This window comes from Leucoraja erinacea, chromosome 6 (genome assembly GCF_028641065.1).
Source record: "Leucoraja erinacea ecotype New England chromosome 6, Leri_hhj_1, whole genome shotgun sequence".
Classification (NCBI taxonomy): Eukaryota; Metazoa; Chordata; class Chondrichthyes; order Rajiformes; family Rajidae; genus Leucoraja; species Leucoraja erinaceus.
Window position 1 is genome coordinate 42,446,336 of NC_073382.1, and position 24,016 is coordinate 42,470,351.

The 24,016-nt window shown below is 44.8% G+C and overlaps 1 protein-coding gene across 3 annotated transcripts in view; it reads right to left on the reverse strand.

The window, feature by feature from the left end:
- Positions 1 to 24,016, reverse strand: part of abcc4 (ATP-binding cassette, sub-family C (CFTR/MRP), member 4) — a 169,751-nt gene that overhangs the window by 117,184 nt on the left and 28,551 nt on the right. For all 3 annotated transcript variants that reach the window (XR_008723606.1, XM_055636820.1, XM_055636819.1), the window contains exons 4-8: positions 22,464 to 22,688; positions 14,252 to 14,341; positions 11,449 to 11,612; positions 3,138 to 3,263; positions 933 to 1,182 (exon numbers count right to left, since the gene is read on the reverse strand). Coding sequence is in view for 2 of the 3 variants with exons in the window: in XM_055636820.1 (XP_055492795.1) it covers positions 933 to 1,182; positions 3,138 to 3,263; positions 11,449 to 11,612; positions 14,252 to 14,341; positions 22,464 to 22,688 (855 nt within the window). In the remaining variant the exon portion in view is untranslated. The remainder of the gene's footprint in view (positions 1 to 932; positions 1,183 to 3,137; positions 3,264 to 11,448; positions 11,613 to 14,251; positions 14,342 to 22,463; positions 22,689 to 24,016) is intronic.

A 24,016-nucleotide genomic window follows, 5' to 3' on the forward strand; every position in this document is an offset into this window, starting at 1 on the left:
TTATATAGATGAAATAAAGTTTGTGAAGTAATTGATGAGTAAGGTAAACTAATATCTTCTGTGATATTGAAACTAAACTAATATCTTCATCTGGTGTTACACAGAAAAGCTGGAGAAACTCAGCGGGTGCAGCAGCATCTATGGAGCGAGGGAAATAGGCAACGTTTCGGACCGAAACCCTTCTTCAGACTGATCGGGGGTGGGGGTGGGTCGGGACAAGAAAGGGAAAAGGAGGAGTAGCCAGAAGGCTGGAGGGTGGGAGGAGATAGTAGGGGAGCTGAGGAAGGGGAGGAGACAGCAAGGACTAACAGAATTGGGAGAATTCGATGTTCATGCCCCGGGGGTGTAGACTTCCCAAACGGAATATGAGGTGCTGTTCCTCCAATTTCCGGTGCTGCTCGCTGTGGCCATGGAGGAGACCCAGGACAGAGAGGTCGGAGGCGGAGTGGGAGGGGGAGTTGAAGTGCTGAGCCACCGGGAGGTCAGCTTGGTTATTGCGGACCGAGCGGAGGTGTTCGGCGAAACGATCGCCCAACCTCCGCTTGGTCTCACCGATATAGATCTGCTGGCATCTAGAGCAGCGGACGCAATAGATGAGGTTGGAAGAGATGCAGGTAAACCTCTGTCGCACCTGGAACGACTGCTTGGGTCCTTGAACGGAGTTGAGGGGGGAGGCAAAGGGACAAGTGTTGCATCTCCTGCGGCCGCAAGGGAAAGTGCCCGGGGAGGGGGTGGACCGAGAGGGAAGGGAAGAATTGACAAGGGATTGACAATGTAATATCTTCATCTACTGGGACTAAGTGCTACAACCTGTAAAATGTTCAGTTTCTCTGCAATAATATCAACCATCTTGTGCTTGTAAATTCAAAGCAATAAATGTTCCCATGCAAAGAAAAATTACATGAAATATGATTTTCAATACTTAAACTTACCTTTATCCTTCTTATGCTGATCAATCCCTCAGAAGCAGTTTGAATAGCTGCTGGGAAGAATAAGGTGACTGTGAGTCTCACAGCACTGTACAATGATACCGTGACAAACACACGGCTTGCTGTGATGGTGTTGCCAAGCAGCACATAGACCACGAACGTGAAGAACAGTATAATCTTGCTTGCTATGAAGAATGAGGCCATGTTCAACGCACGCAGGTAAGAGCTTTGCATTACCTTGGCAATCTCCTTCCTGAAAAATAGAATAAGATATATTTGTTTTCGTTACAGTAATTAATGTTCATATCAAAAGGTATTCATGATTAGACACTCAACTGAAGAAGCTTACATATTTGAAGAAATCCATGAGTATCGTTTGTGTTATAATAACTTAAATAATCTAGTTCTGATCACAGGTTATTGAAAGACTGTGCAACCTGATCATTGTTGAACCTGATTAGTGTCCTTCATCATTATTTGAGATACAGTATTATGATCAAAAAATGTTCTATTCTTTATCCAAAATGGATCAAAAAGTTCAAATTCAGGAAAATTGTAATTGTAAATAATTCAATTTATTCCTACACATGACCACTTCTGGCTTCCTGACATTTCAAACAAAACATTTTTTTTTAAAGACACAAAGTGCTGGAGTAACTCAGGCAACGTCCCTAGAGAATATGGATAGGTGACATTTCGCGCCGGGATGGATTTATTAAGGACAAATCCTAGAAACATAGAAAATAAGTGCAGGAGGAGACCATTGGGCCCTTCGAGATAGTGTCTCTGCAGAAGGTGAAAAATGGATGGAATGGGGAAAATGAGATTAGGAGTGGGATCATGTTTGATCTGATGGAAATTTTGGAGGATGAGATGTTAGATACGGAGGCTGCTGGGATGAAAGATGAACTCTATCCTTGTTCTATCTGGGGAGGGAAACTAATAGGAGAACTACGGGACACTGAGGAGACTCGGGATCTATGGCACCTGTGGAAAGTCATGTTTACAAAACAAAAAGGACATCTCGGATGTTCCAGAACGGAAAGCCTCATCTTAGGTGCAGATGAGGCAGAGACGGAGGATTAAGAGTACGAGATAACGTTTTCGCAAGATGCAAGTGTAGTCCAGGTAACGGTAAAAATTGGTAGGTTTATAGTAGATGTCAGTTCATAATCCATCCCCTGTGATGGGGATAGAGATCAAGAACGCAAAGAAGCATATCCGAGATAAACCAGAGGATTTGTGGGCAGGCTGGAAGTTAATGGCGAAGCTAATGAGATCAATGAACTCTGCACAGGTGCAGGAGGCAGCCCTGATGTTGTTTTTGATGTAGCAGAAGAGAAGTTGGGAGATGGTGCCATTGTACACCTGGAGCAAGCACTGTTTGACATGACTGAGAAAAAGGCAGACATAACTGGGGCCCATGCGAGAGCCTATCGCTACACCTTCAACTTGGAGAAAATGGGAAGAGTCAAAATAGAAGTAATAATGGGTGAGGACCAGTTCTGCCAGGCGGAGGAAAGTGTCATTAGAGGGAAATTAATTGGGTCTCTCTTTGAGGGCCTTGAGACCTTCCTGGCAGAGAATGGTGTTAAGGGACTGAACGTCCTTGGTAAAGATGAGGCAATGGGGGTTTAGAAATTGAAAGTTAATGAAGAGCTGAAGGGAGTGTGAGGTGTCTCAGATGTAGGTAGAAAGGGTCTGGACAAGGGGGGGTATGATGGAATAACATTAGGTGGAGATACGTTCAGTGGGGCAGTAGCAGTCCGGAACAATGGGCCTGTCAGGGCAGTGGTGTTGTGGATTATGGGGAGGAGATAGAAGCGGGTAGTGCTGGGGGGGGGCGGTGCGATAAGGTTGGAGGCTGTGGAGGGGAGATTGCCAGAGGAGATAAGCCCTAAATCAGTTTGGGAGATGATGGCCTGGTGATCGTATGTGGGGTCATGGTCAGGGTGCAGGTTTGGGGAGGAGGAGTCCGAGAGCTGGCGCCTGGCCTCAGCATCGTAGAGGTTTGTTTATAACAACTGTTATACATATTTATTCATCTATCTGTATGGAAGATTCAGGAACACAGATCTACCGAGAGTATACATTTTTTAATCAACAATACGTTATAAATTATTGCTATACAATTTCCCAGGTCAACAATTAATATTTACTGAGTATACATTGATATCTTGAAAGGCCAATATATTTTTCAAAACTTACTTCCTAATTTGTGTAACCAAACTTGTGAATGGTTTTTCCCAGGCATACATCTTGATGATTCGCATTCCTGATATCACCTCATTCATCGTTCGAATTCGGTCGTCTGTCAGCACTGCAGTTTTGCCCCTATGAATAAGAGTTTAGTGAAAGAAGCATTATTGCGCAAATGTGACTTTGTAACCTAGAGCTCAATATTTTTGTTATCCCTGATAATCTATAGAGGATATTGTAGAAAAGCAAATCTTTCACAGTAACAAACATATGCACACATAAAACATAAAGGACAAAGGAAGATTTTGGCTTCTTGTATTTCTGCTGGGAAGGCAGTCCATCTGGGAGAGGGAGAACTCTGATTTAAAACCTCCACTGCCTTGTGGCCATATCCAGTCATGGAAAAGGCTCCAGGAGTAAATCTCAAGAAAATCCGGAGCCCCGAAGGCAGTTCATCGTTGTCTACAACCTCGCTCTGGCAGCTCCTGCGATGATGCTGGTGCCAAACTGTAACGGCCCTGCTGTTCCTTTGGATCGATCAGCGACATGGAAAGGAGGGACGTGCTGCATGGGCAACAGCCTGTCCTCCATTGCCCAGGCTTGCATCCGACCACACATCACCTGCGAACTAGGATGCATCACCCATGGTCAGTCATGACCGAGAGGGGCATACTACTACTATTTCTGCTGGCATTTGTACCTACTATTCTTCCCATCTTTTCTTTACACCTGCAAAACCAATTGCTTGTCCAATCCACTTTGAAAATGAGTCTTGATTTATTTCTGCCACTCCTTCAGACAATGCCTCCCAGTTCATCAAATTCAATTAATAAACTTTGGATAATAGCAGATAATAAACAGCCACCATTTTCTCTAGGTAACAAGCATTATTATTATTGCCATATACAGCTCTTCCATTTCCAGTTCTGTATCGCATTAACACCAGTGTTGTCTTCTAAAATCATGTGGATTATTTGAGATTTAAGAAAAAAAATAAGAAAAAAGTTTAAATTATATCTGCCAAGATAAATGATTCTTTCCCAAAGTCTATTTAAACATTTCCTGAAACTGGCACCTTTGGAACAGGTACCAATTGCAAATGGCCAGGATACTGAAGATTAGATTAGATTTTTTTAGATTAGATTAGATCCTTTATTTGTCATTCAGACCTTTCGGTCCGAATGAAATGTCGTTGCCTGCAGCCATACATATGATAATAAACAACAAAACACACAATAAACACAAATTAACATCCACCGCAGTGAGTTCACCAGGCACCTCCTCACCGTGATGGAGGCAAAAGTCTTAAAGTTACGGTCTCTTCCCTCCTCATTCTCCCTCTGCGCTGAGACGATATGTTGTTACCACACCGGGCGATGGTAATCAGTCCCGCGGCTCAACCGAGCTCCGCGAACGAGCCGGTTCAAGCTCCGCGGCCCCGGGGTGGTCGAAGCTGCCGCCCTCCAGTCCAGTGGACGCAGCTGTTGCCACGGGAGCTCCAGAAAACAGGCACCAGCCTGTGACCTGTGAGCTCCCGACAATGTCGTCCACTGGCCCGCGGCCGAACCCCGGATTCAGGTCGCTGCCTCAGCCACCGGAGTGCCGTCTCAGCCCCGCGCCGGGCCGCTGCCACCGGAACACCGGCTCAGCTCCGAGTCGAGCCGCCCTCACCGGAGCACCGTCTCAGCCCCGAGTCGGGCCGCCCTCACCGGAGCGCCGTCTCAGCCCCGAGTCGGGCCGCCCTCACCGGAGCGCCGTCTCAGCCCCGAGTCGAGCCGCCCTCACCGGAGCGCCGTCTCAGCCCCGAGTCGAGCCGCCCTCACCGGAGCGCCGTCTCAGCCACGAGTCATGCCGCTACCACTGGAACGCCCGAACGCCGCCGCAGCTCGAAGACGGCCAGCCTCGCATTGGTCAGTCCTGGCTGGCTCTGCGTCCGGAGCCTCGAGGTCGGTCGCAGTTGGAGGCCGCCAGCTCCGCCATTAGGCCTCAGCGCAGACGGAGGCAGAGAAGGGGAGATACGACTGAAATAGTCGCATTTCCCCGAAGGAAGAGACAAAAAAAACATGTTTCATCACCCCCCCCCCCACACATAACACAACCTAATAAACTAAAATTTGACCAAAACAAGACAAAAAAACGACAAAAAAAAGTAAAGACAGACGGGCTGCAGGCGAGCCGCAGCCGTTCAACATGATGTCACCTGAGATAGCAGAAACTGAACGGTTGAGGCAACTTTTTTTTTTACACACAAAAGGGTGGTAGGTGTATGGAATGAATTGCCCAAACATTGTGATAGTACCTTGAGGCAGGTCCTCTTGCAACATTTAAGGAACATTTAGATAGGTACATGGATTGGATAGGTTTAGAGGGATATGGGTCAAACACAGGCAGGTGGGGCTAGTGTAGATGGGTCAAGGTGGGCAAGTTGAGCCAAGGCACTTATTTCCACATTGTATGACTCTACGACTCAAAGCCAATTAACCTATAAACATACAGTTCTTTGGAACGTGGGTGGAAACCTGCGCGCCCAGACAAACCCCATGCAGTCACAGGGAGAACATACAAACTCCGCACAGACAGCACCCATAGTCAGGATCAAACCCAGGTCCCTGGTATTGTGAGGCCGCAGCGCTACCACTGTGCCACTGTGCTGGTATTGTATCTGTCTCAAAAATCAAGATGCCATCCAGTAGTCCTAACATCAACCATAATAAGGTGCTTTGAAAGACGGGTATTGGCCCACATTTGCGGCCATTTTCCATACAATCTAGAGCCTCAATATCAAAGGACAAAGGTCAAAGGACATTTATTGTCACATGCACCAATTGGTGTAGTGAATACGAGTTGCCATTTGCAGCACACCAATAAAAATAAAACACAACATTAAAGAATTTAACATTAAACATAAAAACATCCCCCCCGCAATGGTTCCCACTGTGAGGGAAGGCAACAAAGTCCAGTCCTCTTCCTCTTGTTCACCCATGGTGGGGCCTATTGAGGCGTCTGCAGTCGCTGCGACGTCGACCTGATGTTACAGGCCCTCTCGCCGGATGATGGATCTCCGGCGTCGGGAGAGCACTTTCAGCGGCTTGGAGTGTCTGGAAAGGCCACTTCCTCCCCAGAGACAGCAGCTCCCGAAGTCCACAGGCTCCAACACTGGCGATCTCGGCGAAAGATCCCAGGCTCCGCGGTTTTAAACCCAGCGGCGCCCGCAGCTGGACGGTCCGCGACCACAGCTCTGCGATATAGGAGTCGGCGGTCTCAGCACACCGGAGCTTACCACACGGCGACCAGGGTGAGGCATCACCCGCTCCGCAATGGTGCTTCAGCGCTGTGCCGCCGCCGAAGCTGAGGTTCTGTCCGGTCCCAGCAGGAAACGCCACTCCAGTCCCATTGGTAGGCTGCGAGGAAGGGGCGAAGATGCGGCTCCGAGGAAAGCCGCATCTCCGACCATGTAGGGACTGAGAAACACAGTTTCCCCCTTCCCCCACCCCCACTTAAAAAGACTAGACCTCCAAAACAAAAACTGCCTGACCAGTTTAAACCCTACCGGGTCACCAAGGCATGGATATTGGTCAACCCTCCAGTTCATATGCAAAATTTTGTCTTAGAAACATAGAAAATAGGTGCAGGAGTAGGCCATTCGGCCCTTCGAGCCTGCACCGCCATTCAATATGATCATGGCTGATCATCCAACTCAGTATCCTGTACCTGCCTCTCCATACCCCCTGATCCCTTTAACCACAAGCGTCACGTCTAACTCCCTCTTAAATATAGCCAATGAACTGGCCTCAACTACCTTCTGCGGGAGAGAATTCCAGAGATATGTGAAAAAAGTTTTCCTCATCTCGGTCCTAAAAGATTTCCCCCTTATCCTTAAACTGTGACCCCTTGTTCTGGACTTACCCAACATCAGGAACAATCTTCCTGCATCTAGCCTGTCCAACCCCTTAAGAATTTTGTAAGTTTCTATAAGATCCCCTCTCAATCTTCTAAATTCTAGAGAGTATAAACCAAGTCTATCCAGTCTTTCTTCATATGAAAGTCCTGACATCCCAGGAATCAGTCTGGTAAACCTTCTCTGTACTCCCTCTATGGCAAGAATGTCTTTCCTCAGATTAGGAGACCAAAACTGTACGCAATACCCCAGGTGTGGTCTCACCAAGACCCTGTACAACTGCAGTAGAACCTCCCTGCTCCTATACTCAAATCCTTTTGCTATGAATGCTAACATACCATTCGCTTTCTTCACTGCCTGCTGCACCTGCATGCCTACTTTCAATGACTGGTGTACCATGACACCCATGTCTCGTTGCATCTCCCCTTTTCTTAATCGGCCACCATTCAGATAACCTACTTTCCTGTTTTTGCCACCAAAGTGGATAACCTCACATTTATCCACATTAAACTGCATCTGCCATGCATTTGCCCACTCACCCAGCCTATCCAAGTCACCTTGCAGCCTCCTAGCATCCTCCTCACAGCTAACACTGCCCCCCAGCTTCGTGTCATCCGCAAACTTGGAGATGTTGCATTAAATTCCCTCGTCCAAATTATTAATATATATAGTAAATAGCTGGGGTCCCAGAACTGAGCCTTGCCGTACCCCACTAGTCACTGCCTGCCATTGTGAAAAGGACCCGTTTACTCCTACTCTTTGCTTCCTGTCTGCCAGCCAGTTCTCTATCCACATTAATACTGAACCCCCAATACCATGTGCTTTAAGTTTGTATACTAATCTCATATGTGGGACCATTGTCGAAAGCCTTCTGAAAGTCCAGATATAACACATCCACTGGTTCTCCCTTATCCACTCTACTAGTTACATCCTCGAAAAATTCTATAAGATTCGTCAGACATGATTTACCCTTCATAAATCCATGCTGACTTTGTCCAATTGTCTTGTACAAATCATCTCTGTCCCAGACGAGGTTCTGATTATCTTAGTAGCTGAACCCCTCCCACCTGTACCGGTTTGTCAGCTGTGCATTTTTTTTACTTTATCCTCTTATTTCTACCCATACCAGCTTGTGACACAGACAGTACTCCTAAGATTACAATCCTGGATGTTTATATTCACTTTATCTCCCTTCCTGCCAAAGATCTTCGTACCAATTTCGATGATGGCCTCTGACTATTTGCCGTCCCCTTTCTAAATGTCTTGTGCACACTAAGACACACATCTTTGCATCCTTAGCCCTGACACCTTCATAAAGTCTTGCTTGAAGTCACGGAAACAGTTATCTGTGCCCCAACAGACAGTCCTATCACTACCACTTGCGTGGACTTTCATACGCAGCTGTACAACAGAACCAGAACCAACAGAACAGTACCTTTTCAAAGGACCCACATTTACCAGTCTGAGGTGTGGAGCTCAGGGAGATCACAAATCAATTATCTCCCTTAGAGATCAACACTATGGCCTCTTAGGGACTGGCTTCAAAGACTTGACTGTGGTATCAGTGTCATGCAATCTATAAACTGTGTCCATCCAGAAGACAATCTATTACTTTTAAACAGAGATGTGAATTTAGAGTTCTCACCAAAATTACTTCTGAAATTCAATACGTGTGGGGAACACAGTGTAAAGATGTAATGAATCCTGATATGATCCTGATATGAATACTGAACCATTAGGAATCATGTACAAACTGCTCTTGTGGCTTTTTTCTCAATCTGCATGTAGATTGGTTATTTCCTACTTACCAATTGTAGTGTTTGTTAGTATCTGCCCCGCCTAATATGTGATTCATATTACCAAGAGCTTGCCTATGTCATTCAGTATGAGTAGCTGCTAGGAACTGTAATGTCCTGCAGACCGATGCTGTACGTGGACTTTAATAAACATGAATTGTATCTTGATGTGTGTTTGACTCAACACATTACATAGTGTCAGAGAGTGAGTCTTACCTACTCCGTTCACATTTATCGGGTTTTGCTTTTTTAAATATTTGTTTTATGTGCCAGTTATCCCTATCATGGCAAACTCGTCTCGCCGTCCTAGTCCTCTGATCTTTGACTCTAACATTGCTGAACGCTGACGCCTTTTCGAACGCAACTACATTCACTATGTTCGCATCGTTCATCGCAACGATCCTCCAGATGTACGTGCTTCTGTATTACTCAACCTGGCTGGCCCAGAGGCAATGAAACGTGCAGACAGTTTCCCATTTGAGCCGGCTGTTTTAGATGCGAATGTACAGATCCAAGTGCCTGCGGAGACGATTGCTGACCCTGCTGTTCTACTTGTAAAGTTCAGATAGTTGTGTCATCTCCCCTCGAACTACATTATCGAACGTACCAAGTTTTATGCTCGTATGCAACAGATTGATGAGCCGATAGAATGTTTTATAAGCGAAATAAAACACATGGCAGCATGCTGCCAATTTCGTGATTTGTGTGATGAACTCATCCGTGACATGATTGTTAGATGTATGCTTAGTAACAAATTAAGAGATGAACTGCTCCGTAACACTGACCTGACCCTTAATCAAGCCGAGCACGCCTGTCGGATTGTTGAGTAGCATCTTCTCACACTAAGTCTGTGATCTCTGGCCAGTGTTCGCAGTACAATGTCAATCTTACAGACACCTCCTGTCGTAACATCCGTTCCCAGCCTTCCCCGGCCTGGCAGCAGAGAGGTCTGCTGCTCGATGTCCTAATTGCAACTATTTTCATGCTAGAGGTCAAGAATTCTGTATTGCTTATGGTAAAATCTGTAATTTCTGCAAGAAATCCAACAATTTTGCAAGATGTTGCTGTTCCCATGTGACTCAATCCGTCTCAAGGCCGAGTTTGAACCTGTTACAACATGAGCTTGCTGATATCGAATACCAAGAGCCCGACTTGCCATCCTCCTCTCAGCTCTCTGAAAGTACAGATAACAGTTCAGCCATCCATTCTCTCCTCCCTTCCTCTAACGAGCAACTTGACCCTGAGGTAGCCATGTTTGTGAATAAATGGCCTGTGATTGCGAAGGTTGATACGGGCGCAAAATGCAACGTCATCTCGTTATCTGAATGTTTTTAAATTCGTAATGCTGAACATATTGAAAAGGTCTCGGCCACACTATTTTAAATATACCCATTTACGCTGCTCCGGCCCGCCTACAACGGATGATGATGCAGCTGCAGCAGTTTGATTTCAACATTGTCTATAAAAAAGGCAAGAACATGCACATAGCTGGCATGCTATCAAGGGCCCCACACAAAACCAGCGAACAACAACTCTCTGAACAGGACCAGTTCTCAGTAATGAGAGTATCGTATGTTCCTATGGATTGCTTAAGCAGCCTGGCAGAGCACACGTCTGCTGACGAGACTTTACAATTGCTGTCCGCAGTCATCCAGCGTGGCTGGCCGGATAAACAACACAACACCCCGCTCACAATCCCTCCATACTTCCTGGTTTGCCACGAACTGGTGTTACAGGAGGGGATTATAGTCAAGGGCCACAAGGCAGTTGTCCAAGCCGTCCTCCAGGACAAGTACTTCGATGCCGTCTGCAGAGGCCACCCTAGCGTGAAGGCAACCTTACAACGGGCACAGAGCATGTTTTACTGGCCAGGTATGACCAAGTACATATGTGACAAAACTGCAGTCTGCGCCATCTGCAAAAGCCAGACGCCACACCAGTAGAAGTAGCCCTTACTGCTGCACTCTGTTCCTCCTCTACTGTGGTCCACGTTAGCCACCGATATATTCGAATGGCATGGGAAACACTATCTGAAGCGGTTATCAAGAAGTTGCAGCGCCATTTCCCCGTGCAAGTCTTCTGTTCGACAACGGTAGTCAGTTCACCAGCCAGCTTTACAAAAACGTTGCAAAACGATGGAACTTTCGACATATCACCAGCAGCCCTGAGTTTCCGCAGTCCAACGGACTCGCCAAGCGAGTCGTCTGAAGCGCAAAACAACTAATGGAGCGTTCATACCTTCCAAAATCGGACGTCTAGCCAGACCTGCTCAATTTAAGGAATATTGCAAGGGATCTTATACTGGGTTCCCCAGCCCAGCGACTGATGTTTCACCAAACCTATGCTCCCCTGCCTGTGTCCCAGCAGCTTTTGCAGCCGCAAATTGTAATGGCTAGGAACTACAGACCAATGCTGCAAGTGGACTTGGATAAACCTGTGTTGTATCTTGATATGTGTTTGACAGGACACATTACACTGCATCACCTAAAACCAAATATGCTTCAACAGATTCAATACAAAATCAGATTTCAAATAAGCATTTAGAAAAATACACAACCAGCTATTGCTTCCAGTGGCATACATAAATATTAAAATATTCAAAAATAGATCTGTGGAAGAATCATACCTCAGAACTGAAAACCACTTTCCAAAAATAGTTTGCGTTGGCATTAGGATAAGTAGAACAGCTATTCCAGCCAAGCAAGATGGTCCTATTTCATACCACAGTAGTGCTATCACTGCAATCGCTTGCAATGGTGCAACCCATAGGAAATGTAGAAATATGGTTACCTGCAACAGATCGGATAAGATATAGCACCATTGCAAAAACAAGATATCCAAGTTGGAAGTTTTCAACGTGTCGGCAAAATATAATTTTAAAACAATAGCATTGAGTTGGAATCCTCACTGTTCCATATAGGCACACAAGCATTCATATACTAAAAGTAGACTTTAGAGAAATGTTCAGTTTTTTTTACTTGGTTTTAAATCTTCAATTATTTCAGATCATTGGTTCAAATTAGTTAAATATTTTCCTGAAATAACTGACATTATAGATGAAAATATCTGAATTGTTCCCTTTTAAGGTTACATATTTTTTTTAACATCAGATCAGATTTACTGTTACATAGGTGTGACCAACACTTTATAAAATAGATGGAACTGATGGTTTCCAAAACAGAATCGATCATATTCAGAACTGAAGCATAGCCATTTGAAAGAGGTTTTGGGGAAGAGCTGCCAGATGAAGTAGTTGAGGTAGATATAATAACAGCATTTAACTTGGACAGGTACATGGATAGGAAACATTTAGATCTGGGCCAATGCAAGTAAATGAGATGAGCTTAGTTTAGAAATACAACATAAAAACATGCCTTTTGGCCCACTGAGTCCATGCCAATCAATGATCACCCATACACTAGTTCTATCTTTGGAATGTTGGAGGAAACCTGAGCACCTGGAGAAAGCCCACGTGGTCACACATAGAATGTACAAACTCTGAACAGACAGCACCCATAGTTAGGATTGAACCTGCATCTCTGGCGCTGTAAGACAGCAACTCTACCGCTGCGCCACTGTGCCTTATCTTGGTCCGCAGTGACGTGTTGGGTTGAAGGGACTGTTTTAGTGCTATATGGCTCTATAACAACATTCATTGTGTTTTGAAATCTTATCAGTTTTTGGAGTTTATTGCAGATAAGTGTGAGGTATTGCATTTTGAGAAGTAAAACCAAGGCAGGATCTTCACAGTGAATGGTAGCACCATGGAGACTATTGTGGGACAGTGGAGTCTAGGAGTACAAGTACACTGTTCTCTGAATGTGATGACATAGGTAGCTGGGGAAATAAAGAAAGCTTTGGGTACATCGGTTTTCGTCACAGGATATTGAGTATAGAAGTTGAGATGGTATGTACAAGACATTGGTGAGACCATATTTGGAGTTTTGGTCGCCCTGTTTATACAAAGGATGTCACTAAGCTGGAAAGACTGCAGAGAAGATTTACCAGGACTCGAGGAACCTGAGCTAAAGGGAGAGATTGGGCAAGCTAGGACTTTATTCCTTGTAGTGCAGGAGGCTGGGTTGATCTTATAGAGATGTATAAAATTGAGGCAAAGTGATAGAGTGAATGTACAGAGTTTTACCCAGGGTAGTGGAATTATGAACCTGACCTCACAGGTTTAAGATGAGAGGGGAAAATTTTAATGGAAACCTAGGGGGCTACTTTTACACTCAGAGGGTTAAAGGTGTATGGAATGAACTCTAGAGGAGGTAGTTGAGGCAAGTACACTAACAATTTTAAATACACTTGGACGGGTACAAGGATAGGAAATGTTTAGAAGGATATGCAGTAAATGCAGACAAAAAGGACTAATTTAGATGGGGGATCTTGGTCGCATGAATGAGTTGAGCTGAAATGCTGTATGACTATAAATAAGGTTACCCCTCAAGGGCCTGTCCCACTGACGCGACTTTACAGCGACTATCTTCGACCTTCAAGCTCGAGGGCACTCGCCAGAAAAACCTCGAGCTGGATCGACCGTCAGCGATGAAACCGCGAGTTGGATGGACTGTCAACACACACACACACACCCACACATCGCAAAGGCGGGTGCCAGGGAAGGCGGGGGAGCGCTGTCTGAAATTCACACCCGCGATGAACAGGAAGGTAAAAGACGGCTGCACAGTCTAAGTCCTTTAGAGAGCGTAGGGGGAGGGGGGGAGAAACTTTTAAAAAGCCAGACAACTTCTAATAAAGTTTAGCGGGCATTTAAATTACCAGTCGGTTTTCCTTGGTCCTGAAAACTCTAATGAGCCAATTAAAATGCCCAGTCAGCGAAGTAGATCGCCTACGGCTGCCCTCAACTGCCTATAACCACATAGCGACCCCACTCCACTGCACTACCAGTTCAAAAGAACCATGCCGACATTTTTTCAACATGCTGAGGCCGTGAGTATGCGAGAATTTCCCTCGAGCATGAAGTGACGTCATCACGTGTCGACCATGCTGCGAGATTGAGTCGAGGGCAAACTCTTCTAAACTCGCAGATTAGGTCGCCGCAGCGGGACAGCCCCTTTAGTCTCGCACACTCCAGCCTTATCCTGTAACTCAAACAGGAAGATGATTGCAATCTGAAGCTCGCAGCCGGAAAATGTACTCTCACAACATTTGAGAGCTGGTAAAACTGCTGCTTCACAGCACCAGAGACCGGGTTCAATTCTATGAAAAGATTCTGACTGTCTACCCTATCTATAGACGTGATTAGCACAGATTGCCACTTGATGAACAGCAAGGACATGGTGGGCAGATGGATCTGTATGTTATTGGCACAATTACTACAATTATAATGGATTATAAGTAATGATAATGCAAGATCACTACCCACGATTCTTCCTCGCTGACTAATACCTACATGCAATACTTATTACCTGATCAAACTTGTTTACGTCATTGGACAACAGGTTCACAATCTGGCCTGTGGTCGTTTTTGTCAGCGCAACGTTATTTAGACGTAGTGCCTGAAATATATAAACAAAGCTCATATTTTGAATTAATGTTAATAGTTTCAAAGCAGTAAACATTGTATAAATTAAATTCATTTTCCTATTTGTTACATCAATGTGAGCAGGAACCTTGACAAGGTTCCGCATGGTAGGCTGCTCTGGAAGGTTAGATCCTATGGGATCCAAGGAAAAAGAGCTGAATGGATAGGAAATGGATTCATGGACGGAAGCAGAGTGTGATGGTGCAAGATTGCTTTTCGGACCGAAGGCATGTGACCAGTGGTGTGCCTCAGGGTTCGGTGCTGGACCCCATTACTGTTTGCCATCAATAATCAATGATTTGGATGAGAACATACATGGCACGGTTAACAAGTTTGCTGATGACATAAAAGTACGCAGTAGTGATGGTTGTCAAAAATTGCAGCGGGATCTTGATTGGTTGGGTAGGTGGGCAGAGGAATGGTTGATGTAATTTAATACAGAGAAATGTGAGTGTTGCATTCTGGGAACTACCATAGACAGGAGTTACACAGTAGGGGTTATGGGAGCGCTGGAGATCAGAGGGATCTCGCAGTACGTACATAATTCCTTATGTGTCATCGCAGGTATAGTGATCAAAAAGGCATTTGGAGTTCATCAATCAGAGTATTGAGTCTGAAGAAGGGTCTTGACACAAAACATCACAAATCTAAAAAAGGATTTCCACTCAAACCATCACCTATTCCTTTTCTGAAGAAGGGTTTCGACCCGAAACGTTGCCTATTTCCTTTGCTCCATAGATGCTGCTGCACCTGCTGAGTTTCTCCAGCATTTTTGTGTACCTATTCCTTTTCTCCAGAGATGCTGCCTGACCCGTTGAGTTACTTCAGCATTTTTTGTCTATCTTCTATTGAATATAGAAATTGGGAGGTCATGTTGAAGTTATACATGATGCTGGTGAGGCCACATTTAGAGTATTGTGTTCAGTTTTGGGCACCATGTTATAGGAAAGATGTTGTCAAGCAGGAAAGGGTGCAGAGATTTACGAGGATGTTGCCATGACTCAAGGACCTGAGCAAAAGGATGAGCAGGCTAAGGCTCTATTCCTTGAAGAGCAAGAGGATGAGGGGTGATCTTATAAAGCTGTACAAAATCGTGAGAGGAATAGATCGGGTAAACGCAAGGAGTCTCTTCCCAGAATAACTCCTCATCCTGCGCTCTGAGGCCTAGGGTCCTAGCGTGCTCAACCTCCCCATATAGCTTAAGCCCTTGAGTCCTGGCAACACCCTCATAAATCGTCTCTACACCCTTTCCAGCTTGACAACATCTTTCCTATAACATGGTGCCCAAAACTGAACACAATACTCCAAATGCGGCCTCACCAACGTCTTATACAACTGCAACATGACCTCCCAAGTTCTATACTAAATGCTCTGACTGATGAAGGCCAATGTGCCAAAAGTCTTTTTGACCACCCTATCAACCTATGACGCCATGATGAATTAGGAAACACTTGACATTGACAAAAACCAGCTTGACATTGTAACTGATAGAGATGATGAGAGTAATGCAGTCTATATGGTATTTTGGTAAGGTGCCACGCAACAGATTTACTTGCAAAGTTGAATATGGTATAAAAGTGTAGCCATGTGACTAATAGTTAAACCTCCATCAAACCCTATGGGAAAGTCCCCCTAGTCCTCACCTTTCACCCCACCAGCCGTCACATACAAAAAGTAATCCTCCGTCAGTTTCGCCACCTCCAACGTGACCCCACTACTCGCCACATCTTCCCATCTCCCCCCATATCTGCCTTCCGCAAAGACCGCTCCCTCCATAACTCCCTTGTCAATTCTTCCCTTCCCTCTCGGTCCACCCCCTCCCCGGGCACTTTCCCTTGCAACCGCAAGAGATGCAACACTTGTCCCTTTACCTCCCCCCTCGACTCCGTTCAAGGACCCAAGCAATCGTTCCAGGTGCGACAGAGGTTTACCTGCATCTCTTCCAACCTCATCTATTGCGTCCGCTGCTCTAGATGTCAGCAGATCTATATCGGTGAGACCAAGCGGAGGTTGGGCGATCGTTTCGCCGAACACCTCCGCTCGGTCCGCAATAACCAAGCTGACCTCCCGGTGGCTCAGCACTTCAACTCCCCCTCCCACTCCGCCTCCGACCTCTCTGTCCTGGGTCTACTCCATGGCCACAGCGAGCAGCACCGGAAGTTGGAGGAACAGCACCTCATATTCCGTTTGGGGAGTCTGCACCCCGGGGGCATGAACATCGAATTCTCCCAATTTTGTTAGTCCTTGCTGTCTCCTCCCCTTCCTCAGCCCCCCTGCTGTCTCCTCCCATCCCCCAGCCTTCTGGCTACTCCTCCTTTTCCCTTTCTTGTCCCCACCCACCCCCGCCCCCGATCAGTCTGAAGAAGGGTTTCGGCCCGAAACGTTGCCTATTTCCTTCGCTCCATAGATGCTGCTGCACCCGCTGAGTTTCTCCAGCTTTTTTGTGTAACCTATGGGAAAGGAGGTCAGCTTTACATGAACATCAGTTCACTGTGAAAACTAAGTGAACCAAACGACTGGGTCAGTAAGGTTCATTAGACTTTTGTAGTCATAATTAGTGACTACATAAGGCCAGACTGCAGGAAATGTATCTTGTTTACCCAGCCCTTAGACAAATAATTTGGAGTTCAGATGTTTGGGGCATGGTGTGGGAAAATGTTGAACCGGCTGTGGTTGAAGGTTTTATGGTGCGCTTGAAACAATGTAAAATAGTCAGAAAGCGATAATAGCCCTGAGCGCCACCGTGACGAGGAGTACAGTGAAAACCAGCCTGGCAATTTGGCTGAATAACTCCATATATGGAAGTAACTATCTCTTCACCTTTTGATTGGTTTAATTTGAAGATTCTGAACATTACAGAAGGAAAGAGAAAACATAAAAGAGACTTTGAGCACATAGTCCCAACCCAAAAGCAATTTGCATAACGATAAAGCCCAAGTGGCACAAGATTGTCAGGGGCATGGAATACAATACAGAAATGAGGCAAGTGAGAAGCTGGATGTCGGTATGGAAGGCGATGAAAGCAACTACAGTAGACAGGATAGGCAGGAATACAGCAGGGAGTGAGCAAGGACTATTGGATTAAATTGATTTTATTTCAATGCGAGAGGCCTGATGGGCAAGGCGGATGGTCCAGATTGTGGATAAGTAAGTGTGAATGGGATGTTATAGGTGTTATGGAAACCTGGCTGAGGCAGGGACAGGACTGGCGGCATATTGTTCCAGGGTACAGGTACTACAAGGTAGATAGAGGTGGGGATAAAAGAGGGAGTTGTTTGATGGATTAAGGAAAATGTCACAGCAGTAGTCCAAAATGACAGTACTGCTGATGAATCCCAGGTAGAGTTGAGAAATAAAAAGGGAATGATCGCTTTGTTGGGAAGGTACTATAGGCCTTCAAATAGTCAGAGGGAATTAAAGGAACAAATATCCCAGGAATTTACAGGCAGCTGAAAGATTAATAAGGTTGCCATTGTAGGGGATTTTAACTTTCCCAATATAGACTGGGACTGCCATAGTGCCAAGGGCTTAGACGGATAAAATTTGTCTAATGTGGTCAGAGAGGTTTCCTCAGGTAATATGCACTGGGGGTCCTACAAAGAAAAGGGCAAAGCTTGATCTACTCTTAGGAAATTGGGACGGGCAAAGACTGAGCCTTCTGAATTTCGTAGTCGGCAGGGCAGTACTCTGCATATCGCCAACTTGGACAATTGTACTTTAAAAAAAAATCAAGCCAATTAACCTACAAACCTGTACGTCTTTGGAGTGTGGGAGGAAACCAAAGATCTTGGAGAAAACCCACGCAGACCACGGGGAGAACGTACAAGCTCCGTACATACAGCACCCGTAGTCGGGATCGAACCCGGGTCTCTGGCGCTGCATTTTGCTGTAAGGCAGCAACTCTACCGCTGTGCCACCGTGAAGTTTCAGTGAGTGATGATATGGGTCCAGCGACCACATTTCTATTAGCTTTAAAATAATTATGGATAAAGATAGGGCTGGCCTACAAGATAAAAACTGGGGCAAGGCCAACTTTGATGGTTTAAGGGAAGAACGTGTTAACATTGATTGCAGTAGATAATTTGTGGGCAAAGTGATATCCAGAAAGTGGGACGTTTTTAAAACTGTGATAGTGAGGGTTTAAAGCATACACGTTCTAAAATGAAGAGCAAGGCAGATGGGAATAAGAAAGCCTGGATAACGAGAGAAACTGAAGCTCTGGTCAGGAAAAAGGAGCCATGGGCCAGCTGGATTCGTGCAGCACTACTGTTGGAGTTTAGGGGACTTAGAAGCATACTTAAGAAGGAAATCTGGAGGATATAAAGGAGCATGAGATAGCAGTGGGAGATAAAATTAAGGAAAATCCAAAGATTTTAAGTACATTACGAAAGAGAGCAACTAGAGAGAGAATAGGTCCTTATTGAGTATTTCTCCTCTGTTTTTACCATTGAAAAAGACATAACGATTGGGGAAGGTTGGGACAGTTAGTAGAGATGTCCTGAGGGTACCCCATATTACGATTGAGGAGGTGGTGGATGTCCTAACATAGGCAACTCTTTCTCCTCCCCAGCTAGCCTCTGCTGTGGGGTTCCACAAGGTTCCATCCTTGGCCCCATTCTCTTCTCCCTGTATATGCTCCCCTTAGGCCAAGTCATTCAAAGGCATGGCATTTCCTTCCATTGCTATGCAGACGATACACAACTCTATCTCCCCCTGAAGCCCAACAACCGATCAAATCTACTTAACCTTATCCACTGCCTCAAGGATATAAAGTGTTGGAGGGCCCAGAACTTCCTCCATTAACCTAGAGAAGTCTGAGGTCATCCTTCTCGGCGCCTTGGACTCAATCAAAATGATAGCAGGCAGCCTTGGAAGCCATACCCCATTACTCAAACCTCACTTCAAAAACCTTGGCGTGATATTTGACTCAGTGTTGAAATTTGACAAACAAGTCAATGCTGTGGTAAAAGCTAGCTTCTTTCAGCTTCGGACGATAGCTAAAATAAAACAATTCCTCCAGTTTGATGATCTCGAAAAGATCATCCACACATTTATCTCCTCCCGCCTCGATTACTGCAACTCCCTTTACACTGGCATCAGCCAATCTTCCCTGTCATGCCTGCAACTGGTCCAAAACGCCGCAGCGAGACTCCTGACGGGCACCCGAAAAAGGGACCACATCACCCCGATCCTGGCCTCTCTCCACTGGCTCCCTGTGCAGTTCCGAATAAATTTCAAGATCCTTCTTTATGTTTACTAAGCCCTTAACGGGCTTGCCCCCACCTACATCAAAAGTCTGCTTACCCACCACACCACCTCCAGGTCCCTCAGATCGGCCGACTTGGGGTTACTGACCATCCCACGGTCTAGGCATAAGCTCAGGGGCCACCGAGCCTTTGCGGTTGCAGCTCCTAGACTGTGGAACACCATCCCTCTTCCCATCAGAACTGCCCCCTCCATCGACTCTTTTAAGTCGAGACTTAAAACTCATCTTTACTCTCAAGCCTTTCTTGACGTCCTCTGAGGGAGGGCTATATGTATGTATTTATGTAGGTACTTAATCTATGAACCACTTTTGTATAACGTTAGTACATCCACCAATGTATAGCACTTTGGTCAATGAGAGTTGTTTTTTAAATGTGCTATAGAAATAAAAGTGACTTGATATGAAAGTAGATAAAATCTCTCAGGCCATATCAAACAAATCCAAGGACACTCGGAAGCCAGAGAAGAAATTGTAGGAAGCCTAATGATATATGATTCATTATTAGACACGGGTGAGGTACCGAACGATTGTAGGGTTACTATTTTGCCTATTTAAGAAGGGCGCAAAGAAATAGCAATGAGTCTGCGGTAGGTAAGTAGCAAGAGAGGATAATGAGGGATAAGATATATATGCATTTGGATGGACAGGGGCAGATTATAGATAATCAACATGGTTTTGTACATGGGAGATTGTGTCTTGCGAATTTGATTTAATTATTTGAAGGAGGAACCAAGAAGGGTTTTCCGTATGGTAGACTGCTCTGGAAGATTAAATCACATGGGATAAAGGGAGAGCCAGATAACTGGATACATAATTGGCATTATGGTAAAAAGCAGGGGATTGTGGTGGAAGGTTGTGCTTCGGACTGGACGCCTGTGACTAGTGATGTTGCTGGGCCCATTACTGTTGACGTTTATATCAATGATTTGGAGCTTAAGGATAAAGGGGAAATCCTTTAAAAACCGAGATGAACTTTTTTCACACAGAGAGTGGTGAATCTCTGGGCCACAGAGGGTAGTTGAGGCCAGTTCATTGGCTATATTTAAGAGGGAGTTAGATGTGGCCCTTGTGGCTAAGGGGATCAGGGGGTATGGAGAGAAGGCAGGTACGGGATACTGAGTTGGATGATCAGCCATGATCATATTGAATGGCGGTGCAGGCTCGAAGGGCCGAATGGCCTACTCCTGCACCTAATTTCTATGTTTTCTATGTTTCTATGAGAATGTATGAGGCATGATTAGTAAGTTTGCAGGTGGCACTATCAAAGATTACAACAGGATCTTGATCAGCTGGGCAAGTGGTCTGAGGAATGCCCAACAGAGTTGCAAAATGTAGATAAATGCTAGGTGATACATTTTGGGAAGTCCGTCCAGGGCAGGACCTTCATAATGAATGGTAGGGCCTTAGCGAGTATTGTAGAGCATTGGACTACATCGATGTTCCTGATGTGGGCTCCTGCACATCGGCGAGACCAAACATAGACTCAGCAACCATTTCACTGAACACTGATGCTCAGTCCGCCCAGGCCTACAAGATCTCGCGGATGCCAACTCACCTTCCCATACTGACCATTCGGTCCTGGGCCTCCTCCATTGCCAGAGTGAGGGCATACACAAAATAGGAAAAGCCCATCATATTTTTCTTGGGTGGATTACAACCTCACCATATTAACATTGAATATCTCATTTTAAATAACTTCTACTTAGGCTTCCCTCCCCTCCTCCCTCCCAAGCCTTTTTACCAGTTCCCCAGTTCTCCAATTTATTTACCTCTTGAGATCACACCTCCCCTAGCCAACAATGGGCCTACCAGGCATCGCCCTGCGTGAGATAATTTGTGTCTGGCCCTGATTGGTCCTGATCTTTTCTCGCCTCCAGCTCTTCACCATTCCGCAACTGAAGAAGGATCCCGACCCGAAATATAGCCAATCCTTTTTCTCCAGAGATGCTGATTAACTCACTAAGTTATTCCAGTACTTTGTGTCTATCATGGAGTACAGGTGCATAGTTCCCATAGAGTGGCGTCACAAGTAGGGTGATACAGAAGGCTATGGGAACATTGACATTGATCAGACAGGTATTGAGTATAGATGTTATGTTACAGCTGTACAAGGCGCTGGTGAGGCCACAGTTGGAGTATTGTGTTCACTTTTGGTCGCCCTGCTATGGGAAGGATGTCATCAAGCTAGAAATAGTGCAGAGAAGAATTATAGGATGTGCCAGTACTCGAGACCCTGAGCTATAGAGAAAGGCTGGGCAGGTTACGACTTTATTCTTTGGAGCATGATGGCTTAGGGGTTATCTTATAGAGGTGGATAAAATCGTGGTACATTGGATGAATTCACAGTCTTTGGGAATCCAGAACCAAAGAACAGAGGTTTCAGGTGAGTGAGAAAAGATACCTGAGGATCAACATTTTCACTGAGAGGGTGGTCGATATATGGAATGAGCTGCCAGAGGACGTAGTTAAGGTAGGTATTTTACAGCATCTAAAAGACACTTAGGCAGATACGTGGATGAGAAAGGTTTAGAGAGATATGGGCAAAACGTGGGCTAGCTTACATAAGGTATCTTGATTATCATGGACAAGTTGGGCCGAAGGGACTCTTTCAATGCTGTGTGCTCTATTATTCTATGGCACAAGGCTACAGAAAAAAATCCCAGGGAGTAGAACTACTGTACCACTCTGATGGAAAGTAGGTGTGAACACAATGAGTCAAATGGACTTCTACTATGTTGTATAACTATTTTGTTTGTGAATCATCTTCTAACGTGGATAGATATAAAATTCAAAGGTTATTACCTTTGAGCCTCTAAAGAGAATTTCTTACCTTTCTATAAATCATATGACACATTGCTATTCTTAGTTTCATTCCACTCCTTTGTACATGAAAGAAATACAGGTGATGTAGAATTGCCAAAAACAACGTGCAAAGCGCGAGACCAGCAGCATATCCAAAGGCAATTTTATAAGCCTCTGTATCATCCGTATTGTAGCTTTCAAAATAATTAAGAATTTTTCCTAACATAATAGGCTGAACAACTCTTATTATTTCCTGAAAAGAAAAAAAACAAAACAACAATTAATAATACATTTAAATAACCTCTCAAATTTTGGAACAAAAACAAATCAAAACGTATGGCATTAAACTTACTTTTTAAAAGGTATCTAATATATTTTTCTTCTAAAAAGAAATCAGCAAACATTGAACAGTACAGGTCAAGAACAGGCCCTTTGGCCATCATGCCGACATGATGCCAAGACTAACTCTATAAAGTGTATAGAGTATAAAGTTCAGAAAATGATCAGAATGCATCCATTATTTCTAAGGGTACTTCCTTAAGTAACCTGGGATGTCGGTTATCAAATCCTAGCCTTCAATCGTATCAATTTCATTAATAGTAATCCCCTTTAAATACAACGGTCATTCTATTGCATGTTCCCCCACGCACCTGGGAGATTATTTGTGTCCACCCTTCTGAAGATAGATTTATTCAAATAAGATTTAACTGCCAATTCTTCAGAAAATCACAATTTGAGTAAAAGAAACCTATATTTACTTTTACTAGCGTTACAAATTCCTGCCATCAGTGGCGCTCCAGATCTGCCCACTGCCTGTGCCTGTGTTCGAGAGGCTGTGCGGGGGGGGAGGGGGGGGGGGGGGGGGGGGGGGGGGGGGTGATTAAAATGCAGGTTTTTATTGGTTGTCGGAGAGCGATTTCCTTGTATGACAAGCTCATGAAGAAATTTCGTTCTGTTATCCCGTTCATGTTTTTTTTTTTTTAAGTTGCTGGTCTATTGAATCACTGGATTAAAGTTAGACCTGACTTCTAACGCCTTCAAAATCACGGCTCATAAGAGCAGGACAAAACAAAAGGTGGATTGTTTACAACTTCTACAGTGCAGAGTTTTTAGTCAGATATTTAGTATGAAAATATTGATCACGGATAGACAATTACACAAAATACAGATAATTTAGGTGTACTTATGACATGATTGTGCAAAAAAATAATAATTTTGATTATCTTGAGTCTGGATGTTTGTGGATTTTGAACACATGTTTGTGTAAAACAGCCCGTGCCTGCTGCAGTGTTATAAACCAACAGAGTAAAATTTATGGGAATTAAACATTCAATTCCTTCGATTTGGCATAGAAATTCATGACAAAGTGAGATTTAAACATCATGTTATATTGTGAAATCTTGTGTGAATGGGATCAGTTTGTTATTTAGATACTTTGGCTATTTAAAAATGAATTTTTAGCCTTTTCTTAAGAATGCGATAGATGTTTAGATCTAGTAATTGAATTTAGATGAATAGGGTTTCGGCCCGAAACGTTGCCTATTACCTTCGCTCCTTGCTGCTGCACCCGCTGAGTTTCTC